Raw genomic sequence first — 19,535 nt, 5'->3', positions numbered from 1 at the left:
AGTCCCATGGTTCCCCTCCTTTCCTGCCCTTCCATAGCCTGGCTTAGCGAATGCCCACATCTGTATCTGCCGGCCTGGGGAGTGCCTTGATGGAGTCACTTGCATAGTTAGTGGCAAAGTCAGGACTCGAGCCCAGGGCAATCCTAATCCCAGCGGGGCCGCCTTGCTCTTCCAACTCTCTCCCTCTGCCTGCTTCTCAAATGAAAGGCTGTAAAAACGTGCAGACACATCACTCTGGCTCCCTGAACACAGCGCACTCTCCAAGCCCGTGGACAATTGGTTCCAATCAGGGAGGAAGTTTAGCAATACATTTCGACAGTCCTTCCAAGTCTGGGTTTAGCTCAAAACCGTTAGGAATAGGAGGGGGGAGGGATGTAGAACTGACCTGCCCAGGCTGGAATCCTCCTGCGGTACAGAGTACGCACACCCCATGGCTGCGAGCCCACAGCTCCAAGTCACCGAAGGACAAGAGATGCTACAACTCGTGAGAAGGGCCCGAGAGGGCCCGGGCAGAAACTTCCACTCTGTCTCCTAAGCCCTCCATACTTGCTGCTGATTCTAGAGGGAAGCGCTGGCGAGTCCCGTCTTGAGTCCCAAGAGTCTCAGAAGTCTCAGGAAGTACTCAGGGCTGAGACAGATCCCCTACCAGCCTCAGAGCACGACCACATCTGGCAGCTCCAGCAGAAAGGACTCAGGAGTCAAGAATGAAATCTCCCATGATTCCCAGCCGCTTGCACATATTCTACCCCCCCACCCCCCCCACCTCCCTCCCTTTCTTTCTTTCATCTGTATGGAACAAGAGAGAAGAAGTATTTTCCTCCCCTATTCAGGTCGCCTTGGCAACAGTTTATATCATTGACACCCCCCCCCCAATTTTTTTAAAGGAAGCCATGTAGGCTGAATGAAGCAACTGCAGACACTAAAAAGGCAGCTCTCTCCCCATGTTGCTATGGCACTGCTGTCCTTCATGAAGAAAGGCTGTATTGATCCCAGCCCCTGGGGCTCCTTGGAATCATATTCAATTAGAGCCACTTCCAATCTTCCCCAACACAAAAGCCCGGAGGAAAGAACTGAAGAAATTGGGGAGGGGGGCGGGATGGAGGGAAGAGGCAGATTGCTGAGGGCAGGCCCAGAGGAACAGCCAGAGCCCCTTCCAGCCTCATCGGCCCTGGGAGCAAGAACCACAAAGCTCTGGAAGCTTGGTCCAAGCTCCTCTCCAGCCCTGCCAACAAGAGCCAGGCTCTGGAAAAGAAGCCCCGCCGCTCCCCCCCCCAGCTATCAGCAAGACCCCCCCAAACTCTACTCAATGATACTCTGGCCCTGGGACAGCTGATTCAGCCTTTCACAACGTAGCCTTCAAAATCAAACTCTGCCACAGTCTAGGCTACCTGAGTCTGTAGCCAGTGCCCCAGACAGGCTGCGCCGGGCCAGCCAGCAGCCTGCAATGAGCCCTGCATCCCAAATGCTTGACCGGCAAGCACAAAAGTTTCCACTTAGAATTTTCAAGTTGGGATTGGCATCCTCTGGCCTGACATTTGAGATATTTAGCTTTGTCCAACATATAAGCAGATGTTATTAGGCATATGACTGACTAAAAGGAGGCCACAAAAGCTTAATGAGTCATTTGGATAAAGTTCAGCCAAGTCCTGCTTTTGGACTGTTCCGCCCCCCCCCCCTTCCCTTCCAACAATGGAGAAAGATGCTAAAAGCTGCTAACAAATCTCAGTTTCAGAGCTGGGGAACTGCTTTTCCTTCAGGACTTTGCCTTCCCTTTCCTTTCCAACACAGGGGAGGAAAGCTTACTTCTGGGAAAGCCCTGGATCTGAAGAGGAGCAGCAAAGCTCACCAACTCCTAAGTCCTTTCTCAGCTGTGCAAGGATGACGGGCAAGGGCTTTGGGGGAACTGCTGGGTTGTGAAAGGTCCAGCTCTTTAAAGAAGAGGCCCCGGGGGTGGCTAGATAGTACAATGGATAAAGCACCGGCCCTGGATTCAGGAGGACCTGAGTTCAAATCTGGCCTCGGACACTTGACACTAGCTGTGTGACCCTGGGCAAGTCACTTAACCCCCATTGCCCCGCAAAAAAAAAAAAAAAAAAGAGGCCCTCCAGACCACTTCACAAGCCTTGCCCCCTGAACAAAAGAATCGCCCGTCTTAGGGAAAGGAGGCGCCTCAAAAGATGATCTGGTCTTGCTCCCTGCCTTCAGACACATTTGGCATGATCAGCCCTGTCTCTGAAACAGACCACATGAAATGCCTGGTTCAGAATCACAGCTGGTCAGCAACAGGGGAGCCAGAACTGCGAGCCTCCACTCTCCAGGATGCAGTGAAATTCCTATTGAGGATAAAGGCATCAGCGTCGAGAAGTTTCGGGTTAGAAGGGCACCGTCCTCGCTAGGCCAAGGCCTCAAGTCTTCATTTGTCATGAGGTTCCAAGCCCCTGCCTCTGAGCCACCTGGTCCATCATCAGGCCCTGGGAGGACAAGGCCCCTGTGTGGCCACTCCTTCACCAAGGTGTCCCACACTGCATGGATTTCCAAACTTTTTCAATGTATTGCTCAGTCAGGCTGATTTGTATTGTTTTCTCTGCCTTAAAAAGACCAAACCTTTTTCACCAAGGACAGCTCTCTGGGAGGGGAAGGGGAAGAATATTGAGGGAAACGATGATGACGTAGAAAATCAGACATCAGTAACATCCTTTCAAAAAAGATTTCTGAGATTGACTAAGTTATGGCAACATCGATGACACTGTTTTTTGCTAAAAGCCCTGAAATCCAGTAGCCCCAGAGAGGAAGAAACTGCACTGCCACTGGGGGGCAGCAGCTCTCCTATGACCTCCGAGGCTGATGGGACTGCACTACCTGCAAACACCCTGGCCTCTCACTTAAGGATGAGGACTTGAGCTGAGGACTCAGGAGGTACTGTGATCAGTCTTTTTCAGGTAAGGCTCCGAGAGTCTGTGCCTTGCTCAGGGCTGCACAGCTATGAGGTGACAGAGCTAGAGGGAAGCAGGATAAGAAGACCCTCTTCCCAGGAAATGGGCTGCCACTCCCTGACTCGAAGGAAGGATGAAATGAGGGCAGGGACAAAAATAGCCATGGGTTCCAAAGGCGCACTATTTCTGAGTGACCCTCACTAGACTCCAAGGAGGCAGGACATGAAAACTGAGACAGGGGTCAAACACCTCATCCAAAGGCCATTCAGTGAGTCAATGGCTGCCAAGTGGCCTTCATGTGGATCACCAAGTCCTTCAGAATTGGGAAGAACAGTGATGTGTATTAGGAAATGGGTCAAGGCTCTGCCCTACCTACCACCTCACCACCAGGACAGACCCTGAGCAAGGCTCTGACATCACTGACTCTTGGAAGATAAAACATCCCATTGGTCAGAAGGTTGGACAGCTGGATGTGAATCCAAAATCTCAATCTTCTGAGATACCCTCCTACCCTATGACTTGATGCCAGGGCAGGAGTTAAAAGCCCTAGGCAGACAACCTGCCCATGCACATGCATCCCGAACCCTCTCTCAGCTGGGAATGGCAGACAGGTATGCGTAACTCATAGATCTTTAGAAAGCTGTGGTTTTGCACAATGGATAGAGCAATGGTGCTGGAATCAGGAAGACCTGAGCTCAAGTCTAGCTTCAGACTCCTACTAACTGTGTGATCTTGGACAAGTCACTCAACCTCTATTTGGCTCAGTTTCCTCAACTGTAAAATGGGGATAATAGCACCTGCCTCACAGGACTGTTGTGAGAATAACATGAAATAGTCATTGTAAAATACTCAGAACAGGGAAAACATAAACTTAGCCTGGCATACAGCTGGTACTATATTAATGCTCATAATAGGATTATTATTTTGCTGGGCATAGGTACTCCCTCCATGGACACACCCTTCTTGGCTGCAGTAGCCAAACTTCATGAGTTGCCAGGGCCCCGTTGTCTAGTCCTCTGGAGGTGAGTCTTGCTAAACTTGGCAAGTCTCATGCTCAGAGCCTTTTCCAACTTGGAAGGATGTGAGCAAACAGACTATTCAAGAAGCCTTGGAGTCCCTAGTCATGCAGACCAATCCATGCTCTGATCAGAGTACACTTCAGTGCAGTCCCTAATCAGCTTGGAACTGTCTGGAGCACCTTTGGGTAGGAAGGCCTATAGAGGCCCTGCTCCCAATCCTGTAATTGCAGCCTCCCATGAGGCCTCTCGACTGGCCTCACCCTCAGAGTCCCTGACATTTCACTATCTATATTAAGAGAAGGTATTTACATTTCCTTCCTTCCACACAGGCCCCATCCTCACAAAGGTGACCTTGACATAGATGTGCTGTCCTGTGCCACAGCACCAAAATAAACTGAAGTCTGGCCAAGAGAATGGGAAGCCTTGACATCCAGGCTTCTTGTACTTTGATAAGATAAAATCACCTTCATACCAAGGGGGAAAAAAATGGTGTTGGAAGGGGCAGCTAGGTGGCGCAGTGGATAGAGCGCAGGCCCTGGAGTCAGGAGGACCTGGGTTCAAATCCAGCCTCAGACACTTAACACTTACTAGCTGTGTGACCCTGGGCAAGTCACTTAACCCCCATTGCCTCACTAAAAAAAAAAAAAAGTGGTGCTGGAGAAAGTTATTAGTCCTCTGTTCTGGAGTCAATCACTAAGAAGAGGAATAACATCTCTGAGGTAGCTGTGAACAGAGATTTAAATGAAGGTTCACATCTCTTACGCAAACTGAACTAAAATCCCTTCTGTTGGGAAAAGATCATGGCACGGAATGACCTAGTCACGATGGAGCTGGAAGATGAGTGGTTTCTGCAAGACTGCTCTACTGAAGGTAGTTCTTCCTGAAGTAAAATGCTCATTTTTAACAAGGTTAAGAAGTTGACTAATTCAAAAGAGCCTCCAGGAACAACCCCCAGTTTCTATTATTCCACTCACGCCTTCCCCCAAAGGATTTCCTATAGTCATGGGGCAAGAGAAGGACAAATTGCCCCCGAACTCTATCTAAGGAGCCCATTCTCACCCATTCACCACGAGGACAGTCTTATTATACTCTTTCTTCTCTTTCTCCACCAGCATTTCCCTTACTTCCTTCAAACACCTTGAAAAATATTAGCTTGACTCTGCCCACCCTCTCCAGCGGTCTTTTTTGTTCCTTCCTTTCACTAAGAAAGGACTCTAATCAATGGTCTATAATGAATACTATTGGTCTATTTCTTCAACACCCATTCCCTCTTTTATCCCCAGAAATCGGTCTCTATTTCCAAGTCCACTAAAACTATACTCTCAAAGGTCAGGGATGATCTCCCTGCCAAACAGAATCTGTCTACATGATCTTTGACCTCTGCCTTTTAATTCAACCAGTCCTAGATACCATTGGAGCCAGGCCTTGAAGAATGGACACGATTTCAACTAGCTCACCTTAATGACAGGCCACTTCCCCGACCAAATGCCACTATTTCTGTCCACAGCACCACCATTTCTTCATTTGCCCAAGCTCAAAACTTTAATCCTGGGGGGCAGCTAGGTGGCGAAGTGGATAAAGCACCGGCCCTGGATTCAGGAGGACCTGAGTTCAAATCAGGACTCAGACACTTGACACTTACTAGTTGTGTGACCCTGGGCAAGTCACTTAACCCCCATTGCCCCCCCCCCCAAAAACCCAAAACCAAAACAAAACTTTAATCCTAGGATTCTCTTCCCCTAACCCATTAGGGCTGGTTATATTACTCTAACGTGCCCCTTTTGTTATATCAGCAGCCAGTTCAGAAATCTCTAATGACTCTCAGTTGCCTATGGATTAAAACCCAAATTTCTCAACCATGAAGCTGAGAAATGATCTCAGCAACGTGATCTCCTCCTACCTCTTCAACTTTATTTTCTGCTCCTTCCCAGTGAGGATCCCCATGTTGGCCACACCCCGCAGATGAGCCACTGAGAGGCTGTCAGCAACAACTGCCAGGAACGACATAGCCTCTGCCCATCCATCAGGGCCCAGCGCAAGCCCTCCTTACTTCTTGGAAATGTCTTTCCCCTCTACTCCGGTGCACAGCAGTCTCTCCCTAAATGTTCCCCACATTTGATATTTAATCACATTCTGTTACCTGTATTGTTCCCTAACTGGTTCATATGGCTAAGTCGGGCTTGTCTACCAGCCATTTCTCATTTTATAACCCCTCTATGTCGTTAGCACAATGTTACCTATAGACAAAGAAACCCAAATGTTTGTTGAATACAAGAGGATGGGAGGAATGATGTGAGGGAGAAAGCCAAGGAAGAAAACCACTGCTCGTGCCGGGTAAGACTGCTACAGAACAGTAGCCAGTCTTTCAGTTGGCTCCTCATTGGGCTCCTTGGCAGCTCAGTGGCCAGGCTACCTTGGATTTTTGCTTCTCAGCTGTTCACTACGATCTGTGCTGGACTCTGCTGTCTGCGTCTTGGCAGTGAGTCATTGGAGCCACTCCTGTTAGCTAGTTGGGACACTTGAATGAAAGGGGAAAAAAACGCTGAATTAACTTTCACCCCATTCCTGGAGGGCAGGGCTTCCCACCACCCTCTGTTTGATTTCAAGAAAGCTTGGCAGCACTGTTCCATGATGAGGCCACAGAGAGAAATAGTTGACCAACCTCCTTCTTATCTATCCCTATGTCAGCAGCAGCACCAGGAAAGCTTCAAGTACAAGGCCAAAGTACAAAGACTGCAGACCTTATAAACACACCACAGAGGGTCAGAGTTCTACCCCAGAGAACAAATTCATTCTCAATCTGGATGAAAACTTCTGCTCTGAGTTCCAGTTTCCTACTGAATACCAGCTTGCCCCTTCTCCTGGAGGTCACGAGGCTTCAGGCTGATTGTCACCAAAAGTCACAGACTTATTTCAGGATGGCTGGCTCTAATTCTGAAAGACCCCAGTGCTGGACTATTTTAAAGTCAGTAGAAGAGCCCAAAACATTCTGATGCCGATTCTGAAGCCTCAAACAAACACCTTCCTTTCTAACTGGGTAGAGAAGGCTGACCTTCGGTTGGGCCTTGATCCCATGGCGGACGAAAGAAAGGGGTTGGGCTTTATTGTTGCTGTTAACATGTCCTTACACCAAAAAGGGAGTTCTGGATAAATGTGGGAGATTATCCACATTGGAACAAGGATAACTGCTAATCACATCATCTTTGAGATAACCTATTCAAATAACTTTCAGAAAGTGTTATAAACAAATCACTGACCCTAGCCCATCAGCTCATTCCTTACCAATCTCCTCAATGAAATGTATCGAGGGCAATCCTTGCTCATGAAGAAGAGGGTTGGTCATGACCTCATCACACAGCTCTCATTACATAACACCAACAACAATAAATTTCAGGGCTGAAGCCAAGAAATATTTACTTTCTGATAAAGCCTGGTCAGGGCTTGTTCCAGACTCAAATGAAAAATCACAAGTGAACTGAACAAGTAGTCCCTGGAGTACTTGGCTTCAAGGATATTCTTTAATCAACTTTTTCTTTTAATCATAAAAGCATTTTATTATTTTCCAGTTACATACATAGTTCTCAATATTTGTTTGTATAAGATTTCTAGTTCCAAATTTTTCTCCCTCCCTCCCTTCCCTTCCCCTTCCCCAAGACAGCAAGCAATCTGATATAGGTTATATATGTATAATCACATTAAACATATTTCTGCATTAGTCATGCTGTGAAAGAAGAATCGAACAAAAGGGCAAAACCTCAAAAAAGAAAAAATGAAAACAAAAAAAAAGTAGAAACAGTATGGTTCAATCTGCATCCAAATTCCACAGTTCCTTTTTCTGGAAGTGGAGAGCATTTTCCATCATGAGTCCTTTGAAATTATCTTGGATCACTCAACTTTTCACAGCAGTAGACTGTCCTACAAGTATTTGAAGGCAGAGCAAGTTACGTAAATTTGCCAAAGGTCAAATGAGTAGTAAATGTCAGGGCCTAGCCTTGAACGAAGATTTCTGATTCCAATCCAGCACTCTTCAGATTTGTTATAAACTAAAAAATTATCTTTGCACTGGCTCTTCCCCATGCTTGGGGTGTTCTCCCTCCTAAACTCCAATTCCTAGAATCCCTGGCTGTCTGTAAGACACAACTCAACAGAACCAAGAGAACACTGTGCACAGAGACAGCAATATTGTTTGATGAAGAACTGTGAATGACTTGACTATTCTCAACAAAGCAATGATCAAGACAATCCCAAAGGACTATCGATGAAACATACTCTCCACCTCCAAAGAAAGAACCGATATGCATGCTATTTTTCCACTTTCTTTCATTTTTTTCTTTTATTCAAGTTTTCCTGTACAAAAATGACTAATGTGGTAATGTTTTACATAATCAAGCATGTATAACCCATATCTGATTGCGTACCACCTCAAGGAAGGGGCAGGGGGGAGGAGAGAGAAGAAAGGAGGGATAGAATTTAGAATTCAAAACTATAAATAAAAATGTTTATTACTTTAAAAAGAAGACTCAGTTCAAGCATTACTTCCTCTGGTAGGACTTTCTTGGTCGCCCCACTCAGCGCCATCCCCTTTAAGGTAATCTTATATCAGTATTTTGGATTGATGTTGTTTCCCTTATTAGAACGTAAGCCCACTGACTGTAGGAACTGTTTTTATTTTTTATTGTTGCATCTCTAGTACTTAGCACAGTTTCTGGAACTAAACACTTAACAGATGCTTGTTGACTGATACTCAAAGGAATCCTTTAAGACAAAAAACAACCCTTTTCCAGCATGGATCTGGTCACATGGCTCCTTTGTTGAGACATCCTCAGGGACTCATAACTGCTTAACAAAGAAAATTCAAACCCCTTTCCCTGGCATTCAAGGCTCTTCAGAATCTGGCACCACCCCCTCCCTCCAGCTTTATCTCATCATATAACCTACAAACTCTGTGCTCCAAGTGCACTCGACTAACATTCCCTCCCTCATCTCTGCCAAGATCTCCAGCCTCTGTTCCACGGATCATATTCTTCCTTCTATGTGTTTGTTCAATTCCTAATCTCCCTTTCTTTAAAGCCCAAATGCAATGTCATCTTCCCCATATATCTCCATTTGACCTGACATAGCACATTGTTTTGTCATTTTCTATAGGCCCTTAACCACAATATACTTATTGTATGAAATCCCAGTTTGTCTCATTATTTCTGTAAACTCCAGAAAGAGGAAGAGATGGTCTTATCTGAACAGTTTCTCTTTCACTCACTCTTCAGTACAATGCTTTGCATGCAGCAGGTGCTTAATCAATGCCTTTGGTTGATTTGTTGATACTTATTTTGTCTTCAAAAAAAGTTTTTGCCCTCATCTCCATGAATAGACATTTGCTGCAGAACACAAACATACTATGATGATAAAAAGCTTACATTTCTCATTAAACAAAACAAAGTAGAGGTGCATTCTGGGTGATTGCCCTTCTAAGGCAGGAGAAAAAAACAGTCCCAGAGAACTGGAGCTAACTCATTGCAAAAAAGATACTTTCCCTCCTTACACCTTTACCAGTGTCTGCTAAAGTTCACTCTGGTGAGTAAATAACTCAGCACTCACCATTACCAAGTGAATTTATTCCATTTGAGATTATAGGAATGACACTTAGACAAGCATTTTCAAAGCCCCTGACTCAAGGGGGATCTGGCCCTAGCAGCCAGAGGCCAGTCCCAGTGTGGGGACCCCCCACCACATACCCAAACTGGGTAGATGTGGGCAAGGCACCAATACTGCTCAGTTCCCCGGGCAACTCTGTAGGCCAGTGGGGTGGACCCTAATCCTCATGAGGGTTCCCTAGACTAATCATCATAGGTGCAGACCCCAAAATCAAATAAAATACAAAATGAGTGAGAGGTACACACACTAGAGTATTTCTTGGGGCCTTTCTAGAAATGAAAGCTACTTCCACCTCCGGATTCATTCATTCTACAAATGCCTACTGGGTCCAAAGCCCAGAGCTAGGGGAGACCCAAATTTTAATTAAAGCACAGTTGCTGCTCCCATGGAATTCACAGCCTTGTCAGGGAAGGGGACACCAAGAGCTCTGTACTCTGGTGGTGGCTCCCAGAAGCCATCAGTTTGCTGTGAGACCCCTGTCCTCGTCCTCCCCTCCAGGTTTGTTCACCCAAGGTGCTGGCAGCCCACAAGCATCCCCCAGAGCACTGACCCACAAGCTGCCCACAGGCTCTCAAGCTCCATCCATAGCTAGGCCATTTTCTCCCACAGTGCATCTCTGCTGCCTATTCTTCTGCAAAGTTTCCTACTGATGGTGGCCCATGAAGCAGGTATATAGGAAAGCATGATACTGCACATGCTGGATAAACCAATGGCAGAGGGGAGGGAAGGGGAAGAGAGGAGGGGAGGGGGGGAGGGGGTGTGCAGTAGTATCTCCGTTAAGGTTTTGTCAAACAATCAGAATGCATTTTAAAGAAAGAAAAATGTCACCTTCCAGAAGAAGGGTTTGAAAGCAACATCACTTAAATAAAACACACCTGACTCTGCCTATGTGCTACAGCTGTTTTTCAGTGTTCTGACCCTGCCCTTGCCCCATCCTGTCCATTGATTTGCTGCCTTAGGCTGAAAGTTCTACAGGCAGAGGGAGACTATGACTGGGACCTCAGCCCTCTTTGTACAGCCTTCTCCACAAAGGCCTCTGGGTTTGAACAGTGAGGGTGGTGGCCAAAAGCACATGTCGAGAAAGGATTCTGGCTGAGAAATGGGCTGTGACTTCAAGCAAAGAGACAAATGGTTATGAGCGTGTGGGTCCAGAGATCCATCTTGTCTCTTCTTGGCCTGGTGGCCAGAGTAAACCAAGACTCAGCCCAGACTAGAGCCAGAAAGCAGGATCCTCTCCCAGGATGCTTCAGAACCAGTGACTGAGGCCAGGGCAGGGACGTGGGGGGGGGGGGGCAGGAAAGGGTAAGCAGGAAGGCTGTAATCACTTACACTGGCTGAATTTTGGTGAACTCTGGGATCTCTTCCTTTTTCTTTCTGAAGAAGAACCAGTAGGTCAGAAGGCCCACAATGAGGGAAAAGAGAAACATGTCCGTCATGCTGAAAAGGGAAACATCATCCGCTCCAGCGCCAGCAGCGGTGCTGCTGGTGTCCATGTCTGCCATGTCGATCTGTTTTACTGAGGAGAAAACAAGACTTCAAGTCAGTCACCAAGAGGCAAAGATCAGGGGCTCGGCCAAAGTCAGTGGCCCCCTTGTGCCACTGAGGCCTAACCCTCAGCCACAAATGGCTTCCAGGACCCCCATCTGCACCCACCCCATAAGGGTTCAGGCCAGGGTGATCCCACAATGCTGTAAACTGAGCTGCTGGGAGCGAGCATCCGTTTTCTGCAGCCCTCCACTGTGTCCAGCTCCATGACGACAGCCCCAGGGTGCCCACAAACCGAAGGCCCCTTACAGAAAAGAGGAAGGCTGCCTGCTTCCTGGCCCATCAAGGAGCCAGAACTGGCTCTTCCACCTTCTCAAACCTGGCCCACAGGTGAGCCTGACATGAGTCAGCAAAGCACGAAAAGTAATGTACGAAACCTCTGAGGCCCCATGTATCTGGCTTATTAACAAGGGACCTTTAATTGCACAGCTATAACCTATATCTGCTTGTCGCCTCAGGGAAGGGGAAGGGGAGGGAGGGAAGGACGGATAGAATTGAGAACTCCAAACTTTCAATAAAAATGTTTTTTATTATTTGTAAAAAAGAAAAAATGAAGGCTAAAACCAAAAATAAAACAAGGTACCTCTACCTAAGACCAGAGTTGGTGTCGCTTTACACATTCCCTAAGTTACTGATAGCAATCTTTATAACAAAATCAAGGAGGAAATGCCTCATGCCAGGGGAAGTTCCTTGTACAAATGAGTGTGCATTACACAGACTCATAGGACCTTGGAATCATAAACTGGAACACGAAAGGGACAGCAAAGGTCATTGAAGTTCTTTTTTTTTTTAAACAGATGAAGAAACTGAAGCCCACAGAGTTGAAGTGACATGACACAGCCACAGGGCTTCTGACTATTCTGCTGTGTCACATGACATTTCTGGTAATCAAGAGAGCTCCCCTAGGGGAGCCAGCCCCTAAGACTTTAGGACTAACTCCTTAGCATCGTGACATCACAAGTCTACTACCATCAGTGAGCTCAGCCCGGCTCTCCGAAATCCTCCCGCCTGGAGAGTTCAAAGTGGACAAAGTCTATCAGAGCTTGAATTTCCAACTCAGAAGCTTTTTAGAAAGAATTTTCCAAGCCTGCAGTACTTTTCTTCTTACATCACAAGAGTCTGGCTCTTTAGACTCTCAATAACTCATATGAAAGTGTTTCTAAGTACATTTTTGGAGCTGACTTAGTACTGGAAAAGGGGAGGCAGATGAGAACTGCTAAGATCTAAAAGGGACAGAAAGGAGCAATGGGGGGAAGCTTCAAGAAGCTGCTCACTTGGGTGTTTTGTGGTTAAGCCCACTTACCAGTCACCCAGAGGCATCACTGTTCACATCAGTCTGCATCAGGCACAACAGACTGCTATTTAGGGACATGGCAACTCACAGATGGTCAATCAACAAATGACAAAGTGAGGGATTTTGGAAGGATCTGTCTCAAAGAAACTCAAGTTCTTTAGAGAGATAACTCACTCATTCATATTATGCCCCAAAGAAGCAAAAAGGAATTTTCCTCATTTTTTCAAGTAAAGAAATTTAAGAAATGACTACCTCAAGGAAGCAGGTCTGTTATACCCCAACACAACCCTGACATGTGTGCAGTATCAGATGTGTCAAAATAAAGATTCAGAAGGGATGTGTCACGGGGAAAGGTGGGGGTCCTTATGTATTCCTCAATAAAGAATTACACTCTCACATACAGTCCAGTTAGAATGAAAGTGGTCTTTTAGGGGCAGCTAGGTGGCGCAGTGGATAGAGCACCGGCCTTGGAGTCAGGAGGACCTGAGTTCAAATCCGGCCTCAGACACTTAACACTTACTAGCTGTGTGACCCTGGGCAAGTCACTTAACCCCAATTGCCTCACTAAAAAAAAAAAAGTGGTCTTTTATTTGGTGCTAAAGAAAGTGACCAAGTGGGAAGTCAAAGACTTCACCCCTCGGGAAGGAGGGCTTAGAAACATTCTCCTCCAAGAAACAAAAGAAAGGCAAAAGTTTTTATAGAAGAGAGATGGGGTATCCATTGAAAACTGGAAAGTTCCCTTTAGGGGTGTGGTGGGGAAAGCTTGGATGCTTGTCATACTCCTGAGAGTCAAGGGGGAGTGGTTCTGAAATGCCGGTCCTGACTTTGGGGCTTTTCTCTGTCTCCTAGCTCTGGTCAGGTAGTAGCCACCCCTAATTGACTTTCCTGCTATAGAATTTTATCTCCCCTTACTCCTTTCAGTATGTCTGTCCTGATATCTAGTTGGTCAATGTAAACTTTAATATCCCCCTGATTCCTTGATATGTCTGTCCTGTTAGCTAGTCATCTTTGGTTTTGCTTCTCACAGGAGAAATTTCTGATTTATCCTAAGCCCCATTTCAGATGCATCCACAGGTACAAAAATATTTGTAGCAGCTTTTCTTGTTGTAGCAGACTGGGAAACAATGTAGACACCCAGCAATCAGAGAAGGACTGAACAAGTTGTGAAACGTAATTGTAACAGAACATTATTGCACCATTAGAAATCAGTGTGGGGGCGGCTAGGTGGTGCAGTGGATAAAGCACCAGCCCTGGATTCAAGAGGACCTGAGTTCAAATCCGGCCTCAGACACTTGACACTTACTAGCTGTGTGACCCTGGGCAAGTCACTTAACCCCCATTGCCCAGCCAAAAAAAAAAAAAAAAGAAAGAAAGAAATCAGTGTGTCAACAAGAATTTATTAAGCATTTTATCTGTGACAGGCACTATGCTGAGTGCTAAGCACTTAGAAAAGCAAAACCCTCAATGATCCTGCCCTCAAGGAGCTCACAGTTTAATGGGGAAGACAAAAGCAAACAACTCCATACAAACAAGATAGAGAGAGGAGAAATTGGAGCTAATCAACAGAAGAAAGGCTCTATGTTTAAGGAGGACTGGAGTTTAAGGAGGACTGGAAAAGGCTTTTTGTAGGTAGCAGGAAATTATATTCTTGCGATCTAAACCACAAGAAAAGTACTTCAGGCTTAGAAAAGCATTTCTAAAAAACTTCCAGTTTGGAAGTGTGAGCTCTGATAGACGTTCCTACACTTCCAGAAGGTGAGACTTGAGCTGGAATTTGAAGATAGTTGGAAGCCAGGGGTACTATCACAGAAGCCTAGAGAAGAGAGTAACAAAAGATGGGAAACAACCAGTGAAAATATATGGAGTGAGGAGATGGAGTGTATCACCTGAGGACCAGCAGAGAGGCCGGTGTGGCTAGATCACAGAATACAAGAGGCAAGTAAGGTGAAAGAAGGGAAGAGGGAGGAGGGGGTCCAGCTTCTAAAGGGCTTTGAAGGCCAGAGTATTTTGCTTTTGATACTGGAGGAGATGGGGCTTCACTGGAGTTTATTGAGTAGGTGAGTGACGTGGTCAGACTCGAGCTTTAGGAAAATGTCTTTAGTGGCTTAAGGGGGGATGGACTGGAATGGAGAGAGACCTGAGGCAGGCTGACTCACCAACAGGTATTACAAGAGTCCAGGCATGAGAAGATGGGGGCCTGCCCTAGAGTGGTGGCAGCGATGGAAAAGCACTCGAGAGATGTTATAAAGGTGAAATCGACAGGCCTTGGAAACAGAATATGAGGGAGGAGGGAGTGAGGAGCTAAGGATGACTCCTAGGTGTTAAGCCTGGAGACTGGGAGGATGGGGTTGTCCTCTCTAGTAATGGGAAGGCAGGAGCAGGAGAGGGTTTGGGGAGAGAGATAATGAGTTTCATTTTGGACACAAGTTTAAGAAGTCTATGGGCCATCTGGTTAAGTTGAAGGTGTGAGACTGGAGGTCAGAGGAGGGCATGTGAATGGAGAAGTAGATTCTGAGAATCATCAGCAAAGGAATGAACCTTGAATCTATGGGAGCTACTGAGATGACTCAAAGAGAAGGGAAAAGGGCCCAGGAAAGTCCTGTAGGACACCTAAGCTTAGTGCTTGTGACCTGGAAGAAGATCCAGCAAAGATGATGATCTAGCACAGGCAAGAGCCTAGCAAAGAGTTCTAAAGCCAGGACTGAGCCAAGCTCCCCAGAGGAGCAGGGGCCTAGTAAGGGGATGCCATCCCTTCGGGCCCCCCACATTAGAGTCCTCCTGACCCAAAGGAATAAAGCGGGCTTACCTTCCAAGCTGACTAAGGCAACGTGTGATTTCAGGGGCTGCTGAGGGAGAAGGCAGCTAGCTAAGCTGGAAAGGGAAGTGACACAGGTGGCCAGGACAGAAAACGTTCCCCACACTTCGGTGTTCCATCTAATGTCTGTCCTTTCTCTTTCAGCTTCCCGGGAACAAAAAGAACTAGTATGTGCAGACAGAGCTGCTCTTCCACTTGTAGGAAGGGCCAGGTCTCTGCCCCACCCCCCACCCCTACACATATGCCCTTCAACGCATTTTCATTCATTGCAAAAGAACGACTGAGTCACTTGTCTCGAGCCCAATTCTCTGTGCCAGAAAGGCATGTGTGTGGCTTATCACCATCATCCTTAGTACTTTTAACATGAATAATAAGAGCTTTTGGATCCACCAACACTAAGAAGGAGAGAATACAGGCATCATGCCCCCTCATTAGAGAGGAGCAAACTGAGGCTCAGAGAAGGGTGCAGCCAGGCTTCCAGTAAGGAAGTGGCAGTATTGATGCTGTAACTCCTATCCTTGGCCTTGGTGCCCAGAGCCCTTTGCATTCCATCATGCACATAGGGGAGGAGGCGGAACCTCACACAGACACAGACTCACAAGCCTATACACACACACACAGATGTACACACAGAGATGCACACAGGCTTGCATATACACACAGGTACACACATGCATGCAGGCTACACAGCCCCCCCCAGCACACACATGGAACTGTACATAGGCGCACACACAGGCCCCATACACAGATGCACACAGGCTCACAATACACACAGAGGTACAAATGCACACAGGCCACACACACACACACACACACACGCACACACGCACACACACACACACATACAGACAATACACAGGCTTGCACAAAGGCCTACACACACAGATGTACACAGGCTCACAAATATACAAACAGGTGCACACAGGTTCTCACATACATACACACACACACACACATATACACATGCACACGTGCACAAGCTGGCACAAAGGCACTTTTAAAAAAGGAAGGAAACAAGAGATCCAAGAAAAGGACTCTGATTCACGGTGATCACTGGGATACAAACAGGAATGATGTAAACAGTACCAAAGTGGACATTTTTGCTTCTTTTCAAGCTGCTTTTATTTTAATGCTGCTTCTATTAAATCAATAAGTAAAAGAAAAGTCTCTCCACTCCTCAAACACCCCCAGGATACAAACATTTCAAGAGCACACAGTTCCCCAGAATGAATCCACTTTCCCAATATCTGCCAAGGTGACAAAGGTTGCCTCCACCAGATCTGGAGGAAGTGTCTGCTCTGTTTTGCATGGAATTTGCCTTCATTTTGCTTGTTTTGGAAAAGAAAGTCATTGAGCAGTGGGAAACCCCCCAGGAAGTTTCTGGGGGCAGATGCCTAAGTCTACCACCTCCACAGATGAGTCTGGTCCTGTCTCCTGGGTCATCCTGCCTTCTAAATCCCTACAATTACATCCTTTCCCTTCCCCCACAGTGCCTCTGCCATTCACATACTTCCCATAAGCAAGGCAACTGGGGATCAGAATAAGACACAAAGATGAAAAACCTGCTTTAAAAAATCAGTCTTGGGGAAGCTAGGTGGCACAGAGGATAAAGCACTGGCCCTGGATTCAGGAGGACCTGAGTTCAAATCCAGCCTCAGACACTTGACACTTACTAGCTGGGCAAGTCACTTAACCCTCATTGCCCTGTCCTCCCCCCCCCCCAAATCAGTCTTAATGTGGAAATGTATTTAATGAGATTATACATATATAACCTATATCAGAGTGCTTGCCATCTTGGGGAGGGGGGAGAAAAATATGGAACTAAAATCTTATAAAAATGAATGTTGAAAATGAAAACATGTTTGTAATGCTCTCTTTTCTCTTAAAAAACAAAAACAAAATCAGTCTTTACCTATAAATGAAAGTAAACCGAGTTTGGGGTATTTGAACAGAGACTCTTGCCCCTGCAATGATCTGAATCCTCAATGAAGCCAACAGAACTGATTCACTGGCTTCTTGAGAATGTCCTCTCTCTCTCTCTTGCTAATACATACAAGGTCTCTTCCCATGGTCAGCATTTAATCCCAGTTGAGTTAAATCAATCAGTAATAGGTGTAAAGCTTTACTCATTGGAGAATGCACAATGACTGAAGCCACCAAGGATTGATCTCTGTCCTGAGGGTGAATCTTGAAGCTCTATCCTGGCCAACCCCTTAGGCATTCAGCTTGGGTCTCACAGCCCCTCCCCAAGACTGGCAGGTTCTTCCACGATGACCAGTCCCTCCACCTACTTCCAACCAATCAAAAGAAAACCTACCACCACACTCAGTGCAGTAGGGGCTGCCACATTCACTAAGACTCTGTCTTTGGCCCTGCCCTGTTCCACATCTAGGATTTATGAAGGCAGGAAAGATAGGTGGCGCAAGTATCACATGTGCCAATAACCCAGAGCTAATGAAGATAGCCAAGAGTTTGGATGGCAGATCCCCAAAGAGCCCAACGGGCTAAAATAGAGGATGGGACCAACAGAATCAACAGGGATAAATGACAATGTCTGAATTTGGATCTCTCTCTCTCTCCCCCCCCCCTCTCTCTCTCCTCTCTCTCTCTTCTCTCTCTCCTAACCAAGAAGACAGATGTTAACAGCAGTTTATTTAAAAGCTGGTAGTCACAACAAAAAGAAGATTCAAGCAATCACCATGGAATCAAAAGCAGGAAAGTGGCCAAGCTCAGATTTCACAGAAGGCTTTTTTGTAGGCATTCAGACATTATCTGGAGCTTGCACATTGCTGAGTCATGTCAATAAAACATCTGCTAAGCATCTAGACAAGGCTACAAAATCTAAATAACAAAACCTGACATTTATCTAGTCCTTTAAAATTTGCCAAGGATATTACTGCATTTAATCCTCACAACAACTTTATGAAATAGTTTGTGATTAAGCATTTTACAAACTAGGAAACCAAGGTCCGTGACAAAGGTTAATGACTTGTCTGTGGTCACACAGCAACTGAGAGTCTAAGGCAGGACTCAAATTCAGCTCTTCCTGACTCCAATGCTCCATCCACCAGGCCAAGACCAAACCAGTCTGTAGCCAAGAAGTTCAGAGTCTAGTAGGGGGATCAGAAATGGGGCAGAAATCACTAGGTTGCAGGTTTGTAAATGATTCAATGCAGAGTACCTTTAGGTCCAAGAAGCCTAAGAGAATTAACAAGAGAATGCAAACAGGGCAGGTTTAATGAAAGAAAGGCCTTGAAGGAGGAGGCAAGGATGGCAGCAGGTAAAGCCTAAGGTGGGCCCATTTGCACAAAGGTATGGGTGGGCTGGGGAAGGATTCCAGCACAGCTGGGATGTAAGCTTTCTAAAGAAGACGAGCATCAGATACAGCTGGAAAGGGAAATTGGAGCCAACTGCTCAAGGCTTTCAGTGCCAGGCTACAGAACTTGTACTTTATCCTTGAGGTAATGTACACCCATCAAAGGGTTTTTCAATAGGTGTATGACAATTGGACCTGTGCATCAGAAGGTTACTTTGGCAACAGAATGAATGATGAAATGCAGAAGGCAAAGGCCAGAGGGAGCCCACTTAAAAACTCTTCCTATTGTTTCAATGGGAGATGGGGGCCTGGGGGTTGGATATGAAAGGCACTACAATTGTGAGACTGAGAGGACGTGAAATGACTAGATTTGGGAGGAAAAGAATCATGAGGGCCACAAAGAATGTAGCCATCAAACACTCTGGAGAGAAATTAAGGAGACTAATAAGTAGAGAGTAATATAAAAACAATACTCTCTTATTTAATCCCTAGATCCAGTAGTATAACAAAGTGCCAAAGGTTTACTTTATAAAATCAGGCAAAATCATAACAAAATTAATATGGAGGAACAAAAGGTCAAAAATATCAAAGGAATTTTTTTTTAAGTAAAGAAAAAGGGAGCCTGGCATTACAAGACCTACCACTATACTAGAGAACAGCAATTATCGCAACTATTCTGTATTCATTAAAAAACTGAAAAGTTAAATCTACAAGATCCAGAAGCAGTTGAATCCCGAAGAATGGTGCCCAATTAATCCCAAGACACAAGCTATTGGAGTAAAACCAACCAAACAGACAAACAAAATAACAAAACGAAACAAAGCACACTAAGAAAAATGGAGGGCAGTCTGGGAGAAACCAGCCATAGAGAGATCAATATCTCATACCATATACCATGATAAGCTCTATATGGATGTGTGTCCAAGATAAAGTCAAATCATAAACAAATTACAGGAGAAAG

At 45.9% G+C, this 19,535-nt stretch overlaps 1 protein-coding gene across 2 annotated transcripts in view; it reads right to left on the bottom strand.

Annotated features, from left to right (window-relative positions):
- The window catches only part of LOC122755357 (NADPH--cytochrome P450 reductase), an 80,168-nt gene that overhangs the window by 28,047 nt on the left and 32,586 nt on the right, over positions 1-19,535 (bottom strand). For both annotated transcript variants that reach the window (XM_044003676.1, XM_044003675.1), the window contains exon 2: positions 10,934-11,120. In XM_044003676.1, coding sequence (XP_043859611.1) covers positions 10,934-11,106 — 173 coding nt within the window. In that variant the 5' untranslated portion in view covers positions 11,107-11,120. The remainder of the gene's footprint in view (positions 1-10,933; positions 11,121-19,535) is intronic.

This window comes from Dromiciops gliroides, chromosome 4, assembly GCF_019393635.1.
Source record: "Dromiciops gliroides isolate mDroGli1 chromosome 4, mDroGli1.pri, whole genome shotgun sequence".
Lineage (NCBI taxonomy): Eukaryota > Metazoa > Chordata > Mammalia > Microbiotheria > Microbiotheriidae > Dromiciops > Dromiciops gliroides.
The sequence above is the reverse complement of the archived record's forward strand: the minus strand, read 5'-3'. Positions and strand labels throughout refer to the sequence as shown.